A 23008-nucleotide genomic window follows, 5' to 3' on the forward strand; every position below is an offset into this window, starting at 1 on the left:
TTCAGTTGGTTACAGAGAGGGCCCCTCTACGCCATTGTATATAGCTTGAAGTTCTCCATACGGTAGACGTCATGTACATTGTTACATTATTAATTACCCTTCCTCTTATTGTCTACTCTTACAGGACAAGCAAAGAAAGCGTACTTTCCGATTACCTTCTTATCTATTCCTCTTATGTTGATGTGTAAACGCATATTCCAGAACATGCCCATCTTGCTTGTATTGTAGTCAACTTTCGAGGCACTTAAAATAGTAGAAAATGAAACTTGCACTCCATGACTACGTCTTATTGTTTATGTACAAATGGCAAACTATTTCTGTTGGATGCGATGTTGGTTTGTTATGTGATTTCAATATCGGAGAAACAAGGGCAAGTGATTTAATAAAAATAAGATAACAGAAGCAGGTGGGGAGATTTGGAGGCATGGTGAGATTATCTCCGTTTGAATTTATCTTGTTTATGGGTCTGATTCTCATTTCAGCTCCTGGGACCCGGGCATGGAGCAAGGAGGGTCATATTATGACCTGTCGAATTGCACAGGTAATGTCGATTTAGTTCCTCACACAATTAGGTTAGCGCGATCAGTAGAGTTAGTTGCTCATAATCTTGCTTACAGGTTCTGTAATAGGATCATGACCTTTGAATTCGGTTCTAGAATGAAAACCATTAACATTTAAAACAGGTTTTCATTTCTCCATATATGGGAGTACATAATCAGACTTTCATGGCTAATGGTTGGTTTTCACTTAACACAGAGTCTTCTGGAGTCTGAGGCAGCTCATGCTGTGGAAAATTTGTTACCTGACTATGCCAATGGTGACTTATCAGCCCTGTGCGTGTGGCCTGACCAAGTCCGGCATTGGTATAGATACCGTTGGACAAGCTCACTTCACTTCATTGACACACCCGACGAGGCTTGCACCTTTGAGTTTTCAAGTAAAGTCCTGTCCTCAAAACAAATTTGGACATTTTAACCAAGATGGTCAAGTAATATAGTTCTTTTCAACTTGCTGCAGGGGACTGCCATGATTCTCATGGAGTGAAAGACATGTGTATTGTTGGTGCCATCCAAAATTTCACCTCTCAGCTTTTGCACTACAGAGAAGGAACCTCTGATCGCCGACGTAAGAAGCTTCGTTCTATAGCTTTTTATCAATTGTTAAATTAGCTGAAAGTTGGCTTCAAAAGTTGCTGGTTTTTTATTTATGCAGATAATATGACAGAGGCCTTGTTGTTCTTATCCCACTTCCTGGGAGATGTCCATCAGGTAAATATTTGAGTTCTCTTAAAGAGTTATATTTTGCTTGCTGATTTGAATACCATTTGTTTAATGATATTTATTAATGTTTATAACAGCCAATGCATGTTGGATTCACGAGTGACGAAGGAGGAAACACCATAGAGTTACGTTGGTTCAGGCACAAATCTAATCTACACCATGTAAGTTTCAATGACTTCAATAATCTAGATATATTTCCTAAGACGAGTAATACTACGCCCGTAACCCAATCTCGCAACCTTCTCTTACAACCCCAACATGGCACCTAAGTTAGCAACTGTCACGTCAACCCCCACTACACCCAAGACATTAAATGACTTTGATTAGACAAGAACAGTCGTTTCTTAGGAACGAACGACCATTCCTTCATAAAGAACAACCAAGAAATGACCGTTCCTTCATAAAGAACAACCAATGAATGGTTGTTCCTTATGAATGAAACAATCATTTCTTATGAATGAATGATCATTCATCCCTATGTAACAACCGTTCGTCTTTAAGGAACGGTCGTTCATGTTTAGTGAAAGTCGTCAATTAATATGGTAATACCAACTCTGCTACCACATCAGAGTTGTACGAGAAAGTTGTGAAATTGGGTTATACACGTAATAGTTTTGTTCCCGCCCTAAAAACTTATTGGGTTGGGCCACGTTAATAAGGATGGCCCTAAAAAATTTATTGAGCTGGGGACGGATCCGTAAGAACTCAACCCAGCTCATAGTTAAATCCATTGGGTGTGTTTGGTTTGCAGTTTTGTACTGCACAATCCACCGCCTAGCATCAAAACTGAACGAAATTAGTCCAGAGTCCCGTCCCAAGGGCAATAATTTGGATAGTTACTGAAGTTTTATTCAATTATACAAATTAATTATAATTTATTAAAATTTAAATTTAATTAAAAAGGGGATAATGTTATATAATAAAATAAATAATATCAATAAAAATTTTAAAGATTAAATTTAGTTAATTTATATTTATATTGATTTCAAAATCAATTTAATGGTGAAGTTTAAACTTTTTATGCTATATAATTTATGGTTAATAACATAAATCTCTTGCCATTAAGTTTTTGTGTTAAAATAAACAATAGAGAGACAAATTTGTAAATCCATCATATTATAAATTCTAACTGACACACTAACAATAAAAAGATTTTATGTTATTTCTAAAATCTCAGAGAAAATAACAAATTATTATTTAATTAAACCTCATGGCCGGGGGTTGAGATTAAAAAACTGTTGATTAGCAACCATTGATCATCTTTACATATGCGTTTGGTCATCGAAAATGTTCTTATGCTAGTGACCACTGGAGCTTGTATCTGACTAATAGTTTTAGGGTTTAAAAAGACTGATTGAAGTGCACGTAAATTGACCCGAACACTCTTGATTATTAAAAAAAAAAAGAAAAAAAAAAGTTATTATGACCACAATGGCGATCCAATGGTTTATCTTTATTATTTATATTTTTTTTTGTTACTTAAAGAAATTTATGCTTTAAACAAACTCACCATTCTGTGAATGAAAGGAAATGGCTCTGAATGTACAGGTATGGGATAGGGAGATCATTCTCACAGCTCTAAAAGATTACTATGATAAGGACATGGAACTCCTTCTAAATGACATTGTCGCTAACTTCACAGATGTAAGCCCAATATTTCTTAGAACTGTGCTTGTCCCTTGTCAGATATATACAGATCTAAGCTTACGTTGATGCTATATAGGGAATCTGGTATGATGATGTATCATCATGGAAAGACTGTAACAATCTCCATACCTGTCCAAACAAGTAAGCTCTCAAACTCTTTAAGATTTGTCCAATACCAATCTATTGATAATAACAATCTCTTTACCCATACGCAACGCAGGTATGCTACCGAGAGTATTAACATAGCTTGCAAATGGGGTTACAAAGGTGTCAAGGCTGGTGAAACTCTAGCAGGTTCCAACACCAACAATTTCATTCAACAAAGACTTTAACTAGTAATTAATATGGTTATTAATTAACTGCATATATTCTGCAGATGACTAATTCAATTCAAGGATGCCAATTGTCATGAAACGTATAGCTCAGGGTGGAGTCAGGTTGGCCATGATCTTGAACCGCATTTTTGGCGACTCTGATGAGGGACTTGCAACTGCAACTTAATTAAGCCCTTACCGCCACGTTTGACACATTCTTAACTCAGCCTCCCTTGCATTAAACCCAGCTCACAAAAATCTGTATTATTGATTTCATGATCCAACAAACTGTCTTTGTTTACATAGTCGATGACACGTGATAATAAATTATTCCTGTTATTTAAGAACAGTTGACCAATAGATGAATTGCCCATGCCAATCACGCCAAGTTTTAGTATGCTTATGCACAGTAGATGAGTAGCAAGAGGGGAATAAATTATTCTCCAAAATAACAAAAGAAAATCAATCATAAAAAGCAGTCTCGGGGTGGCGGGAGACAAGTCAGAAATGCAAGTCAAATTTTGATACATGACTAAAACAGCGCCGTTGAAACGTGAGAAACAACTCAACAAGGTCTGATCTGAGCGTCAGCAGCAGCCAGAAGGCCCGACAACGACAAGTTTTAAAAGCTGTCAATTTGACTAAATATAAAATATCGCTTCTAGTCCTAGATTTTCTCAAGTTGAATCTGCCCTCTTCATTTAACATTCCACAATCTCCACTAGTGTAAAATTTAAACCCTCGAGGTTTGATGTAATTAAAAAAATTTCTTTCAAGTTTCTATAATAACAAAAATTCTCAAACAGTTAATAATTGGTCACAATTTATGCTATTAAGAATTAATAAATATTTTTATCAAAATATCTTTCTACCGTTTATCTTAACACATAACATAAATTTTGTTATTTTACAAATTTTAAAATGCACCTCAATTAATTTTCAAAACCATTGAACACCCTATAAACATAATATTATAAATAAACCATTAATATGATTGGTGACTCAAAAATAATTTCAAAAAAGAAGTCAACAAAGGAAACAAGACCACTAAACCAACCTCCTAGGCTTTATTTGGTTCATTATCGGATGATTTTTAGAATAGTATTTAAAAAAAAAAATTAGATTATTTTTATGAGAAAGATAATTATTAATATTTTGTGAGATGAAAAAATAAAATAAAATTTTAAAAATATTAAAATAAATGTATTTTTAGGTTTAACTTTATTGGAAAACCAGGACAGTATTTTAAATTCATGAACTAAATAAAATCTTATTATTCTCTCAGTGTTTGGCCTTCCAATAATAATAATAAAATAGTAATAAATATTGTAAATTTTATTAATATTTACAGTAATGTGATAAATGCATATCTCCCCACTAGGAAGCTATTACTTACTAGGTTTTGTCAGGGTGTCAAAAGATCGGTAAACCCAAAACTAGCCTTCTCTTATACATGAAGAAAATGGGCGTAGCAGGGTTAGAATTGTCTTTCTGTTCCTAAACGACAACACTTCATTGCAAGGAATATACGAAAACATGCTTGCTTCCTGGAACTTTGGTTCCTTCACCAGAAAATTTGGAAATGTTGAATGAATGAATAAAGAAAGAGAGAGGTTTCCCATAAGTTTCTTGCATTCCAAGTTGGCCACCTACTAACAGCTAGCTTTCTAGATCTCACTGTAATTTTTAATGTAATCTTCACGCTTTAACCCACTATAAAAATATCGCCTTTGTTTTTGTGTTAAAATAGACTACTCCTCCAGAATCCTGGGATACGCTTCAACCCTAAACAAATAAGATTTTCTTTCATTCTTCAACAGTAATGTTCTTCAACTTTCTCCTTTCCAAAGTCTTTCCTTTTTTGTTTTTGCAGTAACATGCATATAATGTTTAGCTGGATTTAGTATTGTTGTTTTCTGGGGTTTGTTTTTGTTCTGAGTTCTGTGGTGGATTTTGTTTTTGTGATCTTTGATAAAGGTCTTACCTTTTAGTCATTTTGTTTTGTTTCTTATTAGTTTCATGCTTCCATATGACTTTGGTGATAAAATAATATGTGTTACTAAATTATAAGAATACTGTTCAGTTGTTCTTGTCTTTTAAGCTTGAAAAAAATGAGTATTCTTATGAGAGATGCCGCCATTTTACGGACAACTGAGGTTCACTTTTGATGCCAATTTCTTTTGGAAAATCAGTCCTTTCTTGGAAATTAAGCTTTACATGGTCCAGCCAGCTCCTAGATATATCTTAGAAATCTAGATCTTAATTCTAAGGTTTTGCCTTGAAGGACTAGCATAGAGAAAATTCTAGCAGCAGGCATATTTCATCAAAATTATCAAGCTATGTCATAGAAATAGAAGCCCATGTTCATGTCTTTGGAATTGCTCTGAATTTGTAAAATAATTTTCGGATAAAACTGTTGGGAAATTCCAAAGAAAAATTTGGTAGCAGTCACAACAGTATTGTTGCATAAAATGTCAAAATAGGCCTAAATGTATTTGGTATGCACGCTTTTTCTCTGTTGTTCGTTCATTCTAGAGTTTACAAGATTTTCTCTTTTGTGCCTTCACATGGCGAAGAAACCAAAGTTGACATTTATTTTTCTTGTCAAGTTGTCATGGAATCAGTCGTTTTCATACTTCAACAAACTTCTTTACCTGATTGGACTAGTAGTTTCATACAATGTTCCTTATTGTCTTCATTTGTCCACATCTTTGGAGTGCTTGAATTGGCTCCGTCTATTAACTTCTGCCCTGAGCTCCTCCTCTCCAGTAGTTTCACTTTGCATCTTACTTCTCTCATCTCCCTCATTGCAGGTTCAATAGTGATAGCTTCTAGTTGTACTGAAATCCTAAAGCTGTTGAGACTTTCACACTCTTAACATGGCATTGGCAGAATGCTAGGAGTGGATTCGGAAGGTCAGGAGGTGCCATAGGCGGTTACTCACTTCAGAATAATCATTCCGTGAGGAAGTACCCGCATTCAAATATTCCTTACCTTCCCTTGAAAATGTCTCACCACATGGAACCTATCATACTTATAACATTAGGAAAGCAAATTCATTGGGTAATTCGAGCAGGGGAATCAGGACAACCCCACATTTTCAATTCAAAATGCAGAGAGAATTGCGGAGGAGTCTGAATCAGAATATGAGGAAAAAAGGTATGCAGGGCTAGAAGCAACAAAGCCAGGTGAAAAGCAAGGGTGGTTGTCATTGGTACAGGTGGGGTGCATGCCGGTTCCTTAAAGGACTGGATACCAAATTTATGATGTTGTTTGCATATCTCCAAGGAACACTGGTCTTCACACCTTGCTTGCTTCAACTTGTGTTGGAACCCTGGAATTTCGCTCTGTAGCTGAGCCTGTTAGTCGGATACAGACGTCGTTAGCAACAGAACCCAATTCATACTTTTATCTGGCTTCCTGCACTGGCATTGACACTGACAAACATGAAGTGAGTGACTTCTTCAACCACAATATGTGTTAGCTTAATTATTATTACATCCAGTTTGGGTATAAATGCAGATCATTAATATGGCTAACTGTAAACTGTGATGTCACTAATGATGTCATTGGCAGATATTATGTGCATCAAAGAGGTGGTTCAAACTGCCATGGAAGCATCAATATAGCCAACTGTCCCCTTTTATGATCTAATAAAAACATGATTATGAGAATGAATTGATTTGTGAAAGTTATATGCTGTTGTCAACTCTAGTGACATGGATGTTTAATCGCTGTTGTTTACATTCTGACTCGATCATATATTTTTTATAGGTTTACTGTGAGACTCTCAGTAATGGAGCATTGCCTAAGAGCCCCACTACTTCAAAGTTGCATATGACAAACTTGTAATTGCTGCTGGAGCTGAACCTGTAACTTTCGGCATCAAGGGGGTGAAGGAAAATGCATTTTTCCTTCGTGAAGTAAATCATGCCCAAGAAATAAGGAAGAAGCTTCTCTTGAACCTCATGCTTTCCGAAAATCCAGGTGAGCTGGTTTCTCCATCTTGAGATCTAATTTTTAATCCTAGAAGGTTTTGTGAACTTGTTCTCTTTGATAGCCTTGAGACAAAGTGATGCTGTTTTTTGTGTTGTGCCATTACTGAAGTAGTAACTTTCTTGTATGACTGATTTTGTTATCTTGAAATTCAATATATATCACAGGCATATCAAAGGAAGAGAAGAACCGCTTTTACACTGTGTTGTCATTGGTGGTGGCCCTACAGGGGTGGAGTTTAGCGGTGAATTGAGTGATTCATCATGAAGAACGTCCGAGAACAGTATGCTCACGTTAAAGATGATATTAAAGTTACCCTCATTGAGGTCCTGAAACTCTACTTAATTTTTGGCTGAGCAAGTATGAAGAAATGAATCATCATGTCATTACCTATGAAGTTAAACCAATGCTTTTATTCAACAGGCAAATGAAATTTTATCATCCTTTGATATCGGGCTGCGGCAGTATGCAATAAACACTTGAATAAGGTAACTTGAACTGCTTTTTGTATCCTGGAGAATGTTTCAGACTTCAGTATAATTCTTTGGTCCATCTCTGACATGGAATTTTGTACCAGTCCGGTGTTCGCCTCATGCAAGGTGTTGTAAAAGAGGTGCATCGCAAAAAGATAGTTCTCAATGATGGGACTGATGTTCCGTACGGCCTCCTGGTCTGGTCTAAGGTGTTGGTCCCTCTCAGTTTGTAAAATCACTAAATCTTCCCAGTCACCTGGTGGAAGGTATAAGAAGTAGCATGTCTTCCTAAGTTCCATCTTTTCATTTTCCTTCTCATTCTTAATTTAGATTCCATAGTCTAATCTTATTGACTGATACAGGATTGGTATCGATGAATGGTTGAGGGTGCCGTTGTGGAAGATGTATTTGCAGTTGGAGATTGTGCTGGTTTTCTTGAACAGACAGGGAGGCCAGTGCTTCCTGCTCTAGCACAGGTCAGATCCCCTCTGCTCAACAAATTATTTCCTCCTATGATACATTCTGATTGGCTCTCTGGTATGAATGATACACCATAGAAATCACAATTTGTGGAAATCCTCATTTTTCCTTAAAACTGAGTGGACTTCTGTAATGGCAAATTTTATGTGATTGAGTTTAACAGAGCCAATGATTGGTAAAACTCTAGATATGAATAAACTATGAAAGTGTTCAATAATGAGTGATTTGTAGGCAGTGCTTTCCTGCAATTCAGTAATTCAATAGAGGAATAATTTGTTTCGTCATAAATCAAAAACATAGAAAATTTAATGAGAGAACACTATCAACAGATGAATGGTTCCTTCTACTATACATTTCAGAGAATGATGCAAAAATCTCTGTATAATTTTGAAACAGGTTGCTGAAAGGCAAGGGAAATATTTGGTGGATTTGTTTAACAAAAAGATTGGAAAGCAAAATGGAGGCAAGGCATAAGTGCAGAAAGCATTTCCCTGGGAGACCCTTTTTGTACAAGCACCTAGGAAGCATGGCATCGGTTGGCCGCTTCAAGGCTTTGGTGGATCTACGCAATCAAAGGTAAAGTGTTTTAAGCTTTAATATGAATCCTCAATTTAATACTTAATGGTTCCAAGTGATGAAATCTGGGTGATTTTGCAGGATGCAAAGGGCATATCACACGAGGATTTGTAAGCTGGTTGATTTGGCGCTCTGCATATCTGACACGGGTTGTCAGTTGGAGGAACAGGTTTTATGTTGCAGTTAACTGGGCAACTACTTTAGTGTTCGGCAGAGATAACTCTAGGATTGGATAAGTTGAAACGCAGATGCCGTTTGAGAAATTGCTTTCATTTGAGCAAGTTCGTCGGCAGATCTTCATAGCTTTATTTTTTATAGGATAATTATATACTTTTTAGTGAATCTTGGAAATTAATTCTGTGTAAGGAAGGATCTGGGGAAGTTTAAAATAAAGACTTCTTTCTTCATATTCCAAAAACAATGAAGAAACAAGCCAATTAGAGCTAAAGCAAAACAAAAATTCTATTTGTCTGAATAAACAGTACAAACTTTGTACAAACTCAAAACAAAATATCAAGTTGATTCTCATAATCGGCGACTGGTGTGGGAGAAGATTGAAGCGACGGAGTGAGCCAACACAACCAGTATTGCCACCTTAACTTGGCCCCTCTTGGGAATCGGACGGCCACTAGATAACGTCTGAGAGAATTTCCACCGTTGATCATAGCCCTTCTTGAGCCTGCCATCTTTTGTAACGCTTAAGCCTTTTTTAAGATCCGAAGAGAAAACGAAGAAGAGAGGATGTTTTCTGGGTTGTTATAGAGGAGAGTTGTGGAGGGTTGTGAATTGCCAGCACTCTGGTTTGGTTTATATAGAGGAGTGATGGGTAAAATGGTAACTGTATTTCTAATTTGTAGACTGTATGTTTGACTGGAGTTGACGATCTTGACCTTTGCTTTCCCAATGTTAGTTGTGTTCATATCTTCTAATAATTTTGAAGTTGTTGACCTTAAAGTTATGGTAGAAGGGTGTAAAATATATATACTTTATTTTAAATAATATTTTATCAAAATTTGAATATTATTAAATCAATATAATCTTCGTACTCTAATTCAGTTCAAAACCAGTGAACTAAAACAATGGGGTATATAGAAAGTTGAATAATTCAAGGACAAATTTGTCATTTGAGGTTTTATAATAAAATAAGTGGCCTAAAAAACACGTTGCAATTACTTATTGACTCACATTAAAAAAAGGAATAATAATAATAACGTTGTTTTGTCTGTAAATTAGCTGGAACAATTTATAAAACATATTAATTCCAAGTGTCACCTCGTGGATCTTTACTGTCCCAAAGCTTACCACGTGGATGATTCTTTCTTTCAATAATTATCTTCTGCGGGCAATACTCAAGTCAAAGGGCTAATCAAGTCAAAGGGCTTATACCAAACTACATAATAATCAAGTTTTGATTCTTTATAAATTATAGGTTTCTATCTACTTATATAAATGTGATATTTTGAGAAAATTCTGTTCCATATCTTCCGATTAACATTTAAATATGTTTTTCTGTTTCGTATTTTTGATTTTAACTTTAAATAATAAGCTATAAACCGAGTAAAAGAACAAATAAGGTTTCATGAGTTTTTAGGTTCGAGTCTCATAAGTTTTAATAGGAGTGATCGTTTTATCTAGTTGTTAATTTCAGGATCTTTAAAGATTAATTGATATACGCATAAGGTAACCAAACACCTTAATGACCAAAAAAAAAAAAAAAAAAGATTAAGATATAAAAAGAAAAAATAGCACCATAATTGTGGATGTGATACTATACTGATTTACTGATAGTTTGAATAAGGAATATCAAATTCAAATCCTTGAAAGCGTACGTTTGACTGATAAAATTAAAAACTGAAGTTATATTGTATTAATGTTGGTGGCTGCTGTTATTGCATGATTAAATTAATCAATGATATCAAAGTGAAAATGGGTTGATTCAAGTACTTTCTGAGTTCCGTGAATGAACGCATTCTATATAGTTTATGTTTTTATAATTAGATCGTGTCAAAGAGGGAATTGATTCTTGATGTAGTGTTAATATAGCCACCACTACTTCAACCTTTCATAATAAAAGCAGCAGCCTGGTCCCTTTCCTCATGCATTCACACTAGTTCCTATTTTTTTGCCCACTTACTTGAGTATCCGATTTAAATATTGTTAGATTTTTATTTTGTCCCTTTTTTCGGGTACATGGAAAACATCTTTAATTTTTAACTAATTATTTGCAAATCTTCAGAATCCATGGGTTTGTTCTAATTAATAAACTTACTGAATATTTTAATTCCAATAAACTTTGAATTGTCTCTTCACACACCTAATCACTACATTCACGCTAGTTTTTAGATCTTTTGAAAAAGATAATTACGTTTAAACCATTTCACAAACATCTGTGAAAGATAAAGTGGATTTGTCTAAAGCATATTGTCTAACTTTTCTCGTGCACTTACTGTCTTACGGCGAGAAAATTACTTATAAGGTATAACCCATTTTCTGATAACACGTTTTCAAATTCACAGGCCTAAACTTCTCTCTTTTGGTCGGATGATAAATTTTTAATTATGGAGTTGTTATATTCAAAAATTGTTTTATTAGTCATGAAGAGATATCTATCACATTGTGCAATTTTTGGTTCACTAGATTGTAGTGTTCCGTGACCTTAGGAATTATATAGACTCTAATGTGGTCTAGATACCTAAGATATCTAAAAAAACCAAAAATCACAGGCCTAAGTGAACAACACCCCATAACTCTTCTTCTCTTCCCCTCTCCCTTTTTCTTCTGTTTAAACCTTGCTCCATCTCACTATTAATTCAATCAATCTTTGGCACCCTATTAATAACTTGATGAAATCTAATATGAACATAAAGATTAACTTTCATTAATTTTTTTTTTTTTTAAGTGTTATATATGATTGTATTTATCTTTATATAGTTTAAGGTGTGTTTGGTTGGGTGGTAATAGGGATTACTGAAGTAATGTCATCTATATTATAATTATCACGTTTGGTTGTCAAGTAATATAAGATTCTGATAATCTTCCAAAACCAATAGTAGTTATTATTGATAATCTTATTTTTGTTCAATTTTACCCCTTATTAATAAAATTTTAGCAATAATGCCCTAGTTTTAGAAATAATTTACAAAAATACTAATAGATTATTTTATCCTTATTACAAAGTTTTTAGGATATAAATACCCTTGGAATTTTAAACTACCCAAGGGTGGTGGTCGATTTGGCCGCCACTACCAACCGCTGGCCACTGCAGCAGCGACAAAATAGCCACGACCGGCCGAATCTAACGTCGAAAATAGCCAAATCTAGTCGTGAAATGGTCGTTGTCCGTTGGTAATGGTGGTAGACGCCAGTATGGCTTGGGGTGGGAGGGGTTGTTTTGTTAAGTTTTAAACTTTTTTGTTGCTGGAGGGTTTTAAGCCAGATCTGAAATGTAAGGGGTTAAAGAAATTATTCAAAAAAATAATAAAAAATTATTATATTATATTTAAAAAGGAGGGCAATTTAGTAATTTATGTAGCATACTCACTAATTTATTCAACAAAACCAATATATTAATATAACTTACCACTAATTTATTCAACAATTAAACATATTTCTCTAAACATTTCCAGTAATCTTAAGGTAATCTATATTTTCATTAATAACATTCTCAGTATACAACATTCCTTGAATCAACACCCCCTTAATGTAACAAACTATTCATATTTTCCTAAAACAAAGACTCAGTGACGGATCCAGGAATTTCACTCGATGGGGCAAAAAATAAACAAAAAAAAAAAAAAAAAATAAACCAATCATATCATATTTTTTTTTCATTATGATGAGCTTCAACAAAATGTTACAAAATACAATAAATATCTTCAAAAAACACAATTTTGTAAAAATAAAAATTTTTCTACAATGTCCTCGACGAGTTTTCATATTCTGAAAACATGGATAATATCTCATCATCAACTGTATCAAATACATCTTTCGAATATAGGTGACCAAGCAATCATTCATCCATTGATTTCCCATTCAATTGTTAACCAACTTTTCACGGATTCATTGCAGAAAAAGTCATTTCAACGATCACAGTCGCAACTAGTAAAACCAATGCAAGTTTCACAAGTTTATACACCAAACGGATAAAATGTTCTTTTTTAAACTGAACTAAAATCTTAGCCAAATCACCAATTCCTTCTAACTTAGCAAAATTCATCACAGAACGTCTGTCAATAACATAGTCCTATTATGGTTCTCAATACCATCAATCAGTGCATGAAAAATTAGTTGGATAAATCTGGGCAAAACAGATCAACTTATGCTTGTCAAAAGCAGAGAATGAAATACTTGGATATAAACATGTCATACAAAGAAGCAGCCTAGTACTAACCTTAGTGAAACGGTGTTATCACTGTAAAAACAATTCAACTCGATAGTGTGCAAATTTTTATGTGCTTAACTCTATGTCGTGGCTGCCTTCGAATTGCAAACATATCATCCATATTCAAAATGGCAATATCATGTTTTTGACAAAATGAAGAAATTTCACTCAACAAAGATTTTCATCCTTCATCTCTCAACAATGTAACGTAAGACTTGACAGGCATAGCATTTACAATGTCTTGATCTTTCTTTGCAATGCTTGTGACAACTCATTAGTAATTGCCAATATACTTTTCAAGTTTTCATCATATACAAGCTAAATGCAAAATCAAAGGAATAGATTACATCTAATAGATTTAGGGGTGAAATCAAATGAAGTCGAGTATTTGGTAAATCGAATTCAACTTGATCTCTATAGTATCGAGTCGAGTTCGAGTTCAAGCCTGATCGAACTTGAGAAATCAAGTTCAAACTCGAGGTCGGTACTTGAAATTGGAAATCGAGTTTGAATTCAAGTTTGTATAATCGAGCTTTTTCGAGTTTTAGTCGAGTTTAATCGAGGTCAAGTTCGAACTCGATTTCAAGCTCACTAACAGGGGTGGATTACAAATTTTATAACTTTAAATTACATATGACCCCTATAATTTAAAAATTGTCAACTTAACCATCGAGCTTGGAAAGACTTGCGAATATATTGGTCGAGTTTTACTCGATTAACTACTCGAATCGACTCAACTAATGCGAAGTCGAGTTCAAGCCAACATCAAGTATAGTTTGAGTGGCTCGACTTGATTTTCACCCCTAAATAGATTACATGCTTCAACCCTTTGTTAGGGATTTAAACCATTACGTGGAAACCCAACAACTTTATTCTTTTCATTTTCACTCCCAATAAATTTTAAAAAAATAATAGATCCCTTGCATAAAAATAAAAATCACAAAGAATATGTAAATATATTAGAATTAAAAAAGGGATTTTACAAAAACAAAATCCAAACTTACCGTGGGGGCCGGCTATTCCATTCTCAAAACTCAAAGATTATAAGGATAGAATTTAAATAAAATATAAATAGAAATAGGAAATCTGAAATTTTAAAAAAATTGAGTGGGGGCCGTGGTCCCCACTCGTCATTCATTAAATCCGCCCCTCTAAAGTAGTTAGTAATTTTATTTTCCATAAATCTAGAGTCATTAAAGAAAAGAAATAGAGATATGTCTTTTGAGCATCATATTTACCTTCAATAACGTGGACCAGAATCTCTGAATAAGTCTGATTGCATGTGAAATTTTAGGTGCAAGAAGGAAGGGGGAACCATTCAAAATTTTCATAAGAAGTAGAGAAGAGCATAAGCAAAACAAAATTTCTATTTGTTTGCAATAAAATAGTACAAACTCAACTACTTGAAACAAAATCTAAATTTAATTCTCATAGTCCGCGACTAGTGTGGGAGAAGAGTGAAGCGACAGAGTGAGCCAACCCCACCAGTTGCCACCTTAACTTCGCCCCTCTTGGGAATCGGACGGCCACTAGATAACCTCTTAGACAAATTTGCCCTTGATCATAGCACTTCTGCTCCAGCCATCTCTTCTTCACTACTCTTAAGCGCTTATCAGATCCAAGAAAAGAAAAGGAGAGAGATAGAGACGGTTGCTGAATTGGTATTGTGAAAGACAGAGGTTGATGGGGGTTGTGATTTGTGAATGGCAAGAGTCTCAGTTTGGTTTATGTAGAGGGAGTTATGGGTAAAATGGTAATTTAAGGGAATATATCACTTCGTTTGTAGACTGTTTGTTTGACTCGAGTTGAGGATCTTGACCTTGCAATTACCCATGACATATAAATATATGACAAATGAAAACTTTGCAGTAGTATAATTCAAGGACAAAATGTGATTTGAGGTTTACAATAGAGTAAACAACATATTCCCACCCAAGGTTTGGTGAATTTCATCCCACCCCTGTTTCATAAATTGCATGTTCCCACCCTTACATTAACATTGCTACTTTTCTCTCAAAATAATCCTATATCTCAAATTTATCTGAAATAAACCCCAAGGATCCAGACCAAGCCAAAGATTTGGCCTAATTTCGACACCATTGAACCTCCCTGACACCACCATCAGCATCCCCTTATTCTCCTCACCAAAACTCTTAACTTTTCCACCTGATTGCCATCGGCGAGGTGCCAAAATTTGACTAAGAAGGTGCGACAAAACGCCAAAACCTAAGGGAGAGGGCGGCGGCGATCAGGGGGCAATTGCGATGACAATTTGGGGGTTTTGATGGGGGAAGCCGATGATGCTATTGGTGGTGTTGGTAGTGGTTTCCAATGCCAAGACTACTGAAATTTGGATGAAATGCCAACTGAAACTAAGAGCGGCGGGTCGGCGATTGGGGGTTCAATCAGGCAGGGAGGTTAGGTGTTTTGATGTGAGGGTTGAGGGGATTGTAATGGTGGTGTTGGGAGAGATCGATTGCGCGGGAATAGTGGTTTCCAATGCCAAGACCTACATGAAATTTGGATGAAACGCCAACTGAAACTAAGAGCGGCGTCGGCGATTAGGGGGTTCAATCAGGAGGAGGGGTTAGGTGTTTTGATGTGAGGTTGAGGAGATTGTAATGGTGGTGTGGGAGAGGTCGATTGCGCCGGGAATAGGCGGAATGGCCAAATCGTTGGTGGGGTGAATTTGAAAAGTCAAGGTTTATTTAAATTTTTTGTGGGGTGAATTAAGAAGTGAAGAGTTATTTTGAAATTTTTATCTTTGAAATGATATTTTACCCTTTTAACTTTAGATTAACATTTATCCATTAATTTAAAGGTAGGAATTTGTAATTTATGAAACCAGGGTTGGGAACGTAAATTCGCCAAACCTTGGGTGGGAAAATGTCGTTTACTCTTTACAATAAAATAAGGGAGTTATTTAGTGGCATAAAAATCACGTTGCAATCGTCTGATTCACATTAAAAAAGGAACTAGTCGTGTCCTACGTGGGACCACTACGTATGAATGGTGGGCAATACTCATATGCATATAAAATTATATTATTTTTCTTTAGGGTTTGAGGAATTTCGAAATCAGAAATATCTATTTGTCCCTGGACTGATAAAATCTCAAGTATATTGTAATTGTGTAGTTGAAGTGATTGATTCAATGAAATATAAAGTGAAAATGGGTTGATTCAATGAATGAACATTTAGGCTTCGTTTGGTTGGGTTTTGGGAATACTTTTAGTATTCCCAAAAAGTTAAACAGTAAAATACCCAAAAACTCACAATATTATTCAACTTTATTCAACATTTTTTAAACCCTCTAAATTTGTTAATTCAATTAAATACCCCTAAATATTTTTAATGTTTTTGTTACGGCGACTCCGGCCACCCTCGGCGGTGGTGGCCGGTGTCCGTATTGAGGGTGGATTGAGAGTGTTTTTGTTAATTTTAATGTTTATATAAGGGGTGTTTTGTAAAAAAACAAACATAGGGGGTATTAAATTTGTGAATCCTACATCGTAATACCACCCAATTCAACTTTTTTTTAACTTTTTCAAAAAACTTTTCCCAAAAACACAAAATTGTGAACCAAACGGAGCCTAAGTATTTGTGTTTTATTATATTAGTCGTGTCAAGAGGGAATAGATTCTGGTGTAATGTTTTTAATTAGATTATAATAAAGAATCATTACTTTATTAAAAGCACAAAAGCAGCAGCCTTGCTCATGCTTATAATGCCCACTTATTCAAGTATCTAATTTTTGGGTACATAAAGTAAAGCATAACACAACATCTTTAATTATTTGCAAATCTTGAGAATCCATGGCTTTTCTGCTCTCAAATAAACAATATTTTACTACCAAACATTAACTTGAGATGATGTTCTCTCACACAACAACCTAATCAATCACCCATTATGTTTAGATCTTGAAGATATTTGTGGTGAAAGCATGTTGAAGATGTAGGTGTTACCTAATCAACACCATAGTTTTTATTATAATAAAATCCAGTAACTTTATAATAAAAAACAATAGATTATGATAGAATTTTTTTTTTTTTTCACTATGAATCAACGGTTTTTAAGTGGTCAGATTAGTTCATCAGTGAAACAAATAGAAAAAATAAATTAAAACACTCATATTTGACTTTTTCTATATATCTAATAACATGAAATCCTTACTTTGTAATGGTTGACAATCGAAGAGAAATTAATGATCAAAGTAAAAGGGATTTTATATAGAGGAGACAAAAATTCAAATGATAGTGATAGAGAGAATTTTTGCCGCTGATATCGGTTTGGGTAATAACGAATATTAACTTAGGTGAAAAAATAGTATTTTGAAACTTTTGTGCGGGGAAAATGTCATTAAGCCAAAACTTGGGTGGGGGAAAAGTCGTTCAGATGTTTACTCTTATCGTAATTGCTAAAAAAAAAAAAAAAAAAAAAAAAAAAAAAAAAAATCTCTCTTATTTTAATTTTTACACTTGCCCAATTCCTTTATTAGCATAGCAATTAAAATCTCAATTCTACATAAACAGCATTGGTGATTGCCCATTGTACATTCTATTTTAACATAAATAAAAAAAAATGAGATAATCAAACAAGAGAAATAGATAAAATCATTCTAATACCATTCATTCCTTGTACAAACACTCAAAATTAATCTTTATATTACATGAACGAGTCAAATTAAAAGATCTCTCTCTCACTCCATTAACCAATAATCTCCATCTCTCTCACTCCCATCAAAATTTTGCTTCTGGGTGTTAATTACTGAGAAAGTCGGGCACTTTTGCATCTGTTATTGAGGGAGAAGATAGAAGCAAAAGAGTGAGCAACCCCAACACAATCCCCAGCTTAACTGACCTCTCTTTGGAATCAAACGCCCTGAAGAAAATCTGGGAGAAGAATAAAAAAACACCGTCATGTTCATCCTAGTATTCCTCGCACTTGCCATCTTTAGAATCTGTTGGAGAAATTACAGCAACGTTGGAAACAAAGAAAAGAGTGAGTGAGAGAGAGAGGTATTTGATTAGTCAGTGCTTGGTTGAGTGGCACTTGGCGGTTTATATAAAGATTGACATCCTCATGTCATACAGGAAACAAGGGCGATTGAGTCACTTCACAATTCACAGGTTAAAGTGACGAAGTGAAGAAGAAGATAAGGATGATGGAGATGCTCTACTGTTTTTGATAATGGTGATAAAATTATATTGCAAGTAGCATATTGTTCACATGGGAGAATCTTTTTCGACTTTTTGAGTAAGTGGAGGCTTAGCCAATAAGTCTTGGTCATGACAGGTGACGAAATGTTTGCAAGACTTGCTGACTCAATTGCTTGAAAGAGAACATAGAATTCACTGAATCCGGACTTTATATTTGCGTAAGGTTAAGAGAGACGAGACATGGTGGTTTTGGGTCATATTCATTTCACATTCAACATAAAAAAAGACCCACTTAATTGATAAAATATGATGTTCAATTTGACGAAGTTTTTAAAGATTCAAGCAATTGGGATAAATCCAGATACTCTAGTGACGGCGACAGATCGTCCCGCACCAGCTAAAGTATATGGTCCTCATTTATCTTGAATTTTCATATTCAACCATGGAAGTTGCGCAATCAAGGATTTAGTCTTTTTTTTTTTTTAATTGGGGTGTCCAGACTAGTTTTCACACCTCAACTAATTTTTGGGATCCTGAAACAGATCGAGTAAAAGTTTTAGTGATTCCCTATTCGCATCCGAGGAAGAATTGAACTCAAAAATCTCTTAAGTAGCATTCAAAAGTCCCTATCAAACCACTCAATCACCCAGAGTAGTTAGTCAATGATTTAGTCCCTTGGATGGTTAAACACAATCTTTTTACTGGAGTAATACAACTTTTTTATACAAATTTTCTTATAACATTATATAGACAAAATATGGTTGATGGTTTTAAATTAAAATTAACTTTCACTCAATCATCTTTTGTCACATAAGTTGTACGAGAATGTGTATGTGTAGTATTATTATTAATGGTAAAATCTCAATCCCATCATGATTAAGATCAATCTTTTTCTTCATTTCTTTAAGTTAAAAGAACCCACCGCTAAGGCAATAACTTTGTTGGATGATGCTAGTGCTGTGATAGCAAGTATATGAGTTCGTTAGCGATGTGGAGTGAGGCCCATGTTAAAAAGCCATACTTAAAACAAACACCCTATGAGCTATGAACTATGTAAAGTTACTTAAAGTTTGACAATTTATTCGATGGGTAATACTAAACAAATCTCACAAACTTTCTTTTATAAACTTGATGTAGCACTGAGTTAAATTATCACATCAATTCACGGCTTTGACAAAACAGAATGACATTTCCTAGGGATGAACGGTCGTTCATCGTTAGAAACGATCATCTATAAGGAAGAAATGATCGTCCACAAGAAAAATACGACTTTGATAAACATGAACGACTGTTCCTTAAGGATGAATGGTTTTCATCATATAAAGAACGACCATCCATGAGGAAGAAATGGTTGTTCCATAGGAAGAATGACTTCCCTCATAAAATGGGTCGTTCCTTCAAGTGGAATGACCATTCCATAGGACGAAATGGTCGTTCCTGGAGATTGAAGACCTTTCCATAATGAATGGTCGTTCCTCATCCAAGGATGAATGTTTCATCTAAGGAACTGACCATCTCATTATAACGGTCGTTTCCTATGGAGGAACAACAATTTATTAGTTCCAGTTGAAATCATTCTGCGACAGTTTCGATGGGGGCTGCCAACTCAGGTGCCACGTGCAGTTTATGAGAGAAAGTTTGAAAATACATTTGTTAGGTTATCTTTATTTTTATTGGATTGTCTGATGGAAAATATTTGGATGTTTCTATACCTTAAAATAGGCATGGCAATTGGGGGGGGGGGGGGGGGGTGGGGGGGGGGGGGGCGCGTGGAGGGGATCTCATTCACCGTACTCATCCCGCCCTCAAAATCACTCCCACCCCCGCCCCATCCCCTTTACAGGGAGACAAGAATTCCCCTTCCCCGCCTCCAAGGAGAATGTGGAGGGTCGTCCCCGCCCGTAATTTATTAAACATAAATTAATTTGAACATACCAACACAATAGTAATTCTTGTCCACATGACAAATACTAAATTAATCGTTTAAACATAATTAATATACAAAATATGGGTAAGGGGTTTTCTTGTTCAATTGTTTAGGGTGATGGAAATGGGAAAATATGAGTTTATATAAGTAGGATATTGTATAATTAGGTGAAACATAGGAGTATTAGTGAAAAAAAAAATATATATATATATATATATTAATTTATATATTATATACAGGGCGGGTGGGGGGAATGCATCACCTACCCCCGCCCATCCCCGAGGACTGGGATTAAAAACACCCGCACCGCCGCCCTATCCCCAAAAAAACCAAGGCTTCCGCCCCATATGGGACGGGTCCCCGAAATCCCGGGGACCATTGCCATGCCTAAAAATCAATTAAAAAAATATATTTAAATAAATTTTAATTAATCCAGAATTAACCTTTTCCAATCTCTTTTAACTTCTCCACTTTCCTAATTTTTTGTAAGTTTCTACTTTCAACTTTTGTTCTTTCTTAAAAACTTATGTTTAGAAACGATATGGAAAGCCCATAAAACCAAGATTAGAAAGATATTTATTGACATGATTTTGAAACAATACCATACACAAAATTTTATATTCTACGAAACAAATCATTTATAATAAATGAAAAGAAAAAAAAAAAAAAAAAAAAATCAAGTGATTTACTTCAACCTAAAAGTTATACACAAGAATATGAAGTAAGGGAAACAAATTTGAAATTTTTCTTTAAGGGATAAATCAAAATTTAAAAAGTCTATAGAATTGAATTTAGTGCATAAATTCGGAAAATAAAAAAATATAATTAAATTTAAATAAATAGATTATGACATTAAAATTGCAAGATATTTAAAATTATAAAAACTAAAAATAATAATAATTGAATTCAATAAATAGATTATGATCTTATAATTGCAAGATATTTAAAATCTTTAAAAACTAGAAAAACTTTTTAAAAATCATAATATTGAGTTCTTTTTGGTAATTTGCATATACAATATATTTTAAAAAATTTTTAAATTGATAATGAGGCTTAAAAAGTTTTTTAGTGGCGCTTGAATAACAACACTCTTGAGTTTATTCTCCTCAATGTAATGTTGTTTAAGTTTTGTTATCAAAATATATATTTTTAAAATTATAATTAATTTTATTACAAATAATTAAATCTACAAAAATATTATTTATCCAACTTATTTAAAATAATTTAATTTTTAGTTTAAATAATTTAATTTATGTTTTTACTATTAATTTCTTTTTAAACAGTTAAACTTTAGGGCTTAATTTATAAATAATAATACTATACTTATAAATAAATATTACAAAGATTTCCATATAAAGTGAGGTGGTAAAAAATGAATGGAAGAGTGAAACAAAAAGTCAAACTTATTAAATTCACTATTTCATTCATTTTTTGTCACATTATTTTGTATAGAGATTTTTGTAAAATTTATTTGTAACTGTAGTATTACTCGTTTATAAATTAAGGAGAAATGAGTTGCCTACAAGAAGGGTAGTAAATGGCGTGAGCTTGAATCCGATGGACTCCTTAGTAAGCCCATAAAGCTTAGCCTGTTATAAAGTTATTACTGTTGTTGCCCCTTGACCTGATCAGGTCAGACTAGTGATATCATGCTAACATCAACATGATGTAGTAGAAATTTTAAAAGTATTGTATTTTGCGCCAGAAAGGAAATGTTGAATTGAATTAATTATCCTTCGAAAACCAGACTTCACACATTACCAACACGGATCCCATGCTTAAGCTTTGCCAGTTCTGGGTTAGCTTAATGACAAACATGAATCGACTGGTTTAGTCTCCAAATCTAACCATGCAGCATTTATCTATAGATGCCATTGGCCTGGTTACAAATATTTAGACATAGGGCTTCTAATATAAGCTTAAAATCCAAATATTGATTTGGAACCAAGTGAAAGAATCTTGCAAATGATCCATTTCTGGTAAACTGCAATGTAGGCGTGGATCAATCATGGCCATTGGGCTGGCTAGTGCTGAATTAGGCCTACATTACATTAAGGCCCATCAATTACTAATTTTAAATCAACACTTTGGTCTGTTAGTGATCTTGCCCAAAAATAAGATAGAATTAAGGATGTGGGATTTGAACTTTTCCTTTTCATCTAGAGTTGAGTAACTAGTTTTCTTCAATAATATTTGATTAGATTAACATGTCATTCAATCAAGATTGCTTCCTTGATTAATGAAATGACGTCAAGTGTGAATCAAAGCACAAAACCAACTTATTAGATGCAAAACGTCATCTTGACAAAACCATGATCTAATCCCTAAAAGCTGAATTACATTTTCCACCCCTTGTTTGAGAACTAGCAAACTTCAACCCAACCGGAAAACAGTCAATTAGACATTGAACATACCTCAGTTACCCTCTTTACTCACTAGGGTTAACTATACCCAAAGGGTTTTGTATATGATTTGTATGAAAGATATTTACCACATTTGTGTAATTATCTTAGTCCATTAGACTTGTAGAGTATTCCGTGGCCTCGAGGATTAAGCAAGCTCCAATGTGGGTCTAAATATCTCAATTACTTTAAAAAAGAAAAAAAAACATGTTGTTGAAGCCTTAATTCTACAAATTTAAAACTACTATTGTTAAATGCATTGTCTAGACCACTGTTAGATACCAGAAAAGCTTTACCGGACGGGTGGAACTTTGTTAGTTTCTCAAACAATGGGTGAAATATTGATTTTTTTCCCAAACAGAAGGTGGGAAGAT

The 23008-nt window shown here is 34.3% G+C and overlaps 2 protein-coding genes and 1 pseudogene across 2 annotated transcripts in view; all 3 read left to right on the plus strand.

Annotated features, from left to right (window-relative positions):
• Positions 1-70: 70 nt before the first annotated feature.
• Positions 71-3957, plus strand: LOC116107275 (endonuclease 1-like). The gene is made up of 9 exons (XM_031393570.1): positions 71-541; positions 757-937; positions 1018-1125; positions 1213-1268; positions 1358-1441; positions 2829-2924; positions 3004-3068; positions 3148-3221; positions 3304-3957. Exons 1-9 carry the CDS (start codon positions 425-427, stop codon positions 3309-3311), a joined length of 789 nt encoding a protein of 262 aa, XP_031249430.1. The 5' UTR covers positions 71-424; the 3' UTR covers positions 3312-3957.
• Positions 3958-4980: 1023 nt separating this feature from the next.
• The window catches only part of LOC116107110 (internal alternative NAD(P)H-ubiquinone oxidoreductase A2, mitochondrial-like), a 35121-nt gene continuing 17093 nt past the window's right edge, over positions 4981-23008 (plus strand). Inside the window, exon 1 of the mRNA XM_031393408.1 lies at positions 4981-5060. The gene's annotated coding sequence lies outside the window, so the exon portion shown is untranslated. The remainder of the gene's footprint in view (positions 5061-23008) is intronic.
• LOC116106344 lies at positions 5809-9091 on the plus strand (annotated as a pseudogene).

This window comes from Pistacia vera, unplaced genomic scaffold (genome assembly GCF_008641045.1).
Source record: "Pistacia vera cultivar Batoury unplaced genomic scaffold, PisVer_v2 Contig117, whole genome shotgun sequence".
Taxonomy (NCBI): domain Eukaryota; kingdom Viridiplantae; phylum Streptophyta; class Magnoliopsida; order Sapindales; family Anacardiaceae; genus Pistacia; species Pistacia vera.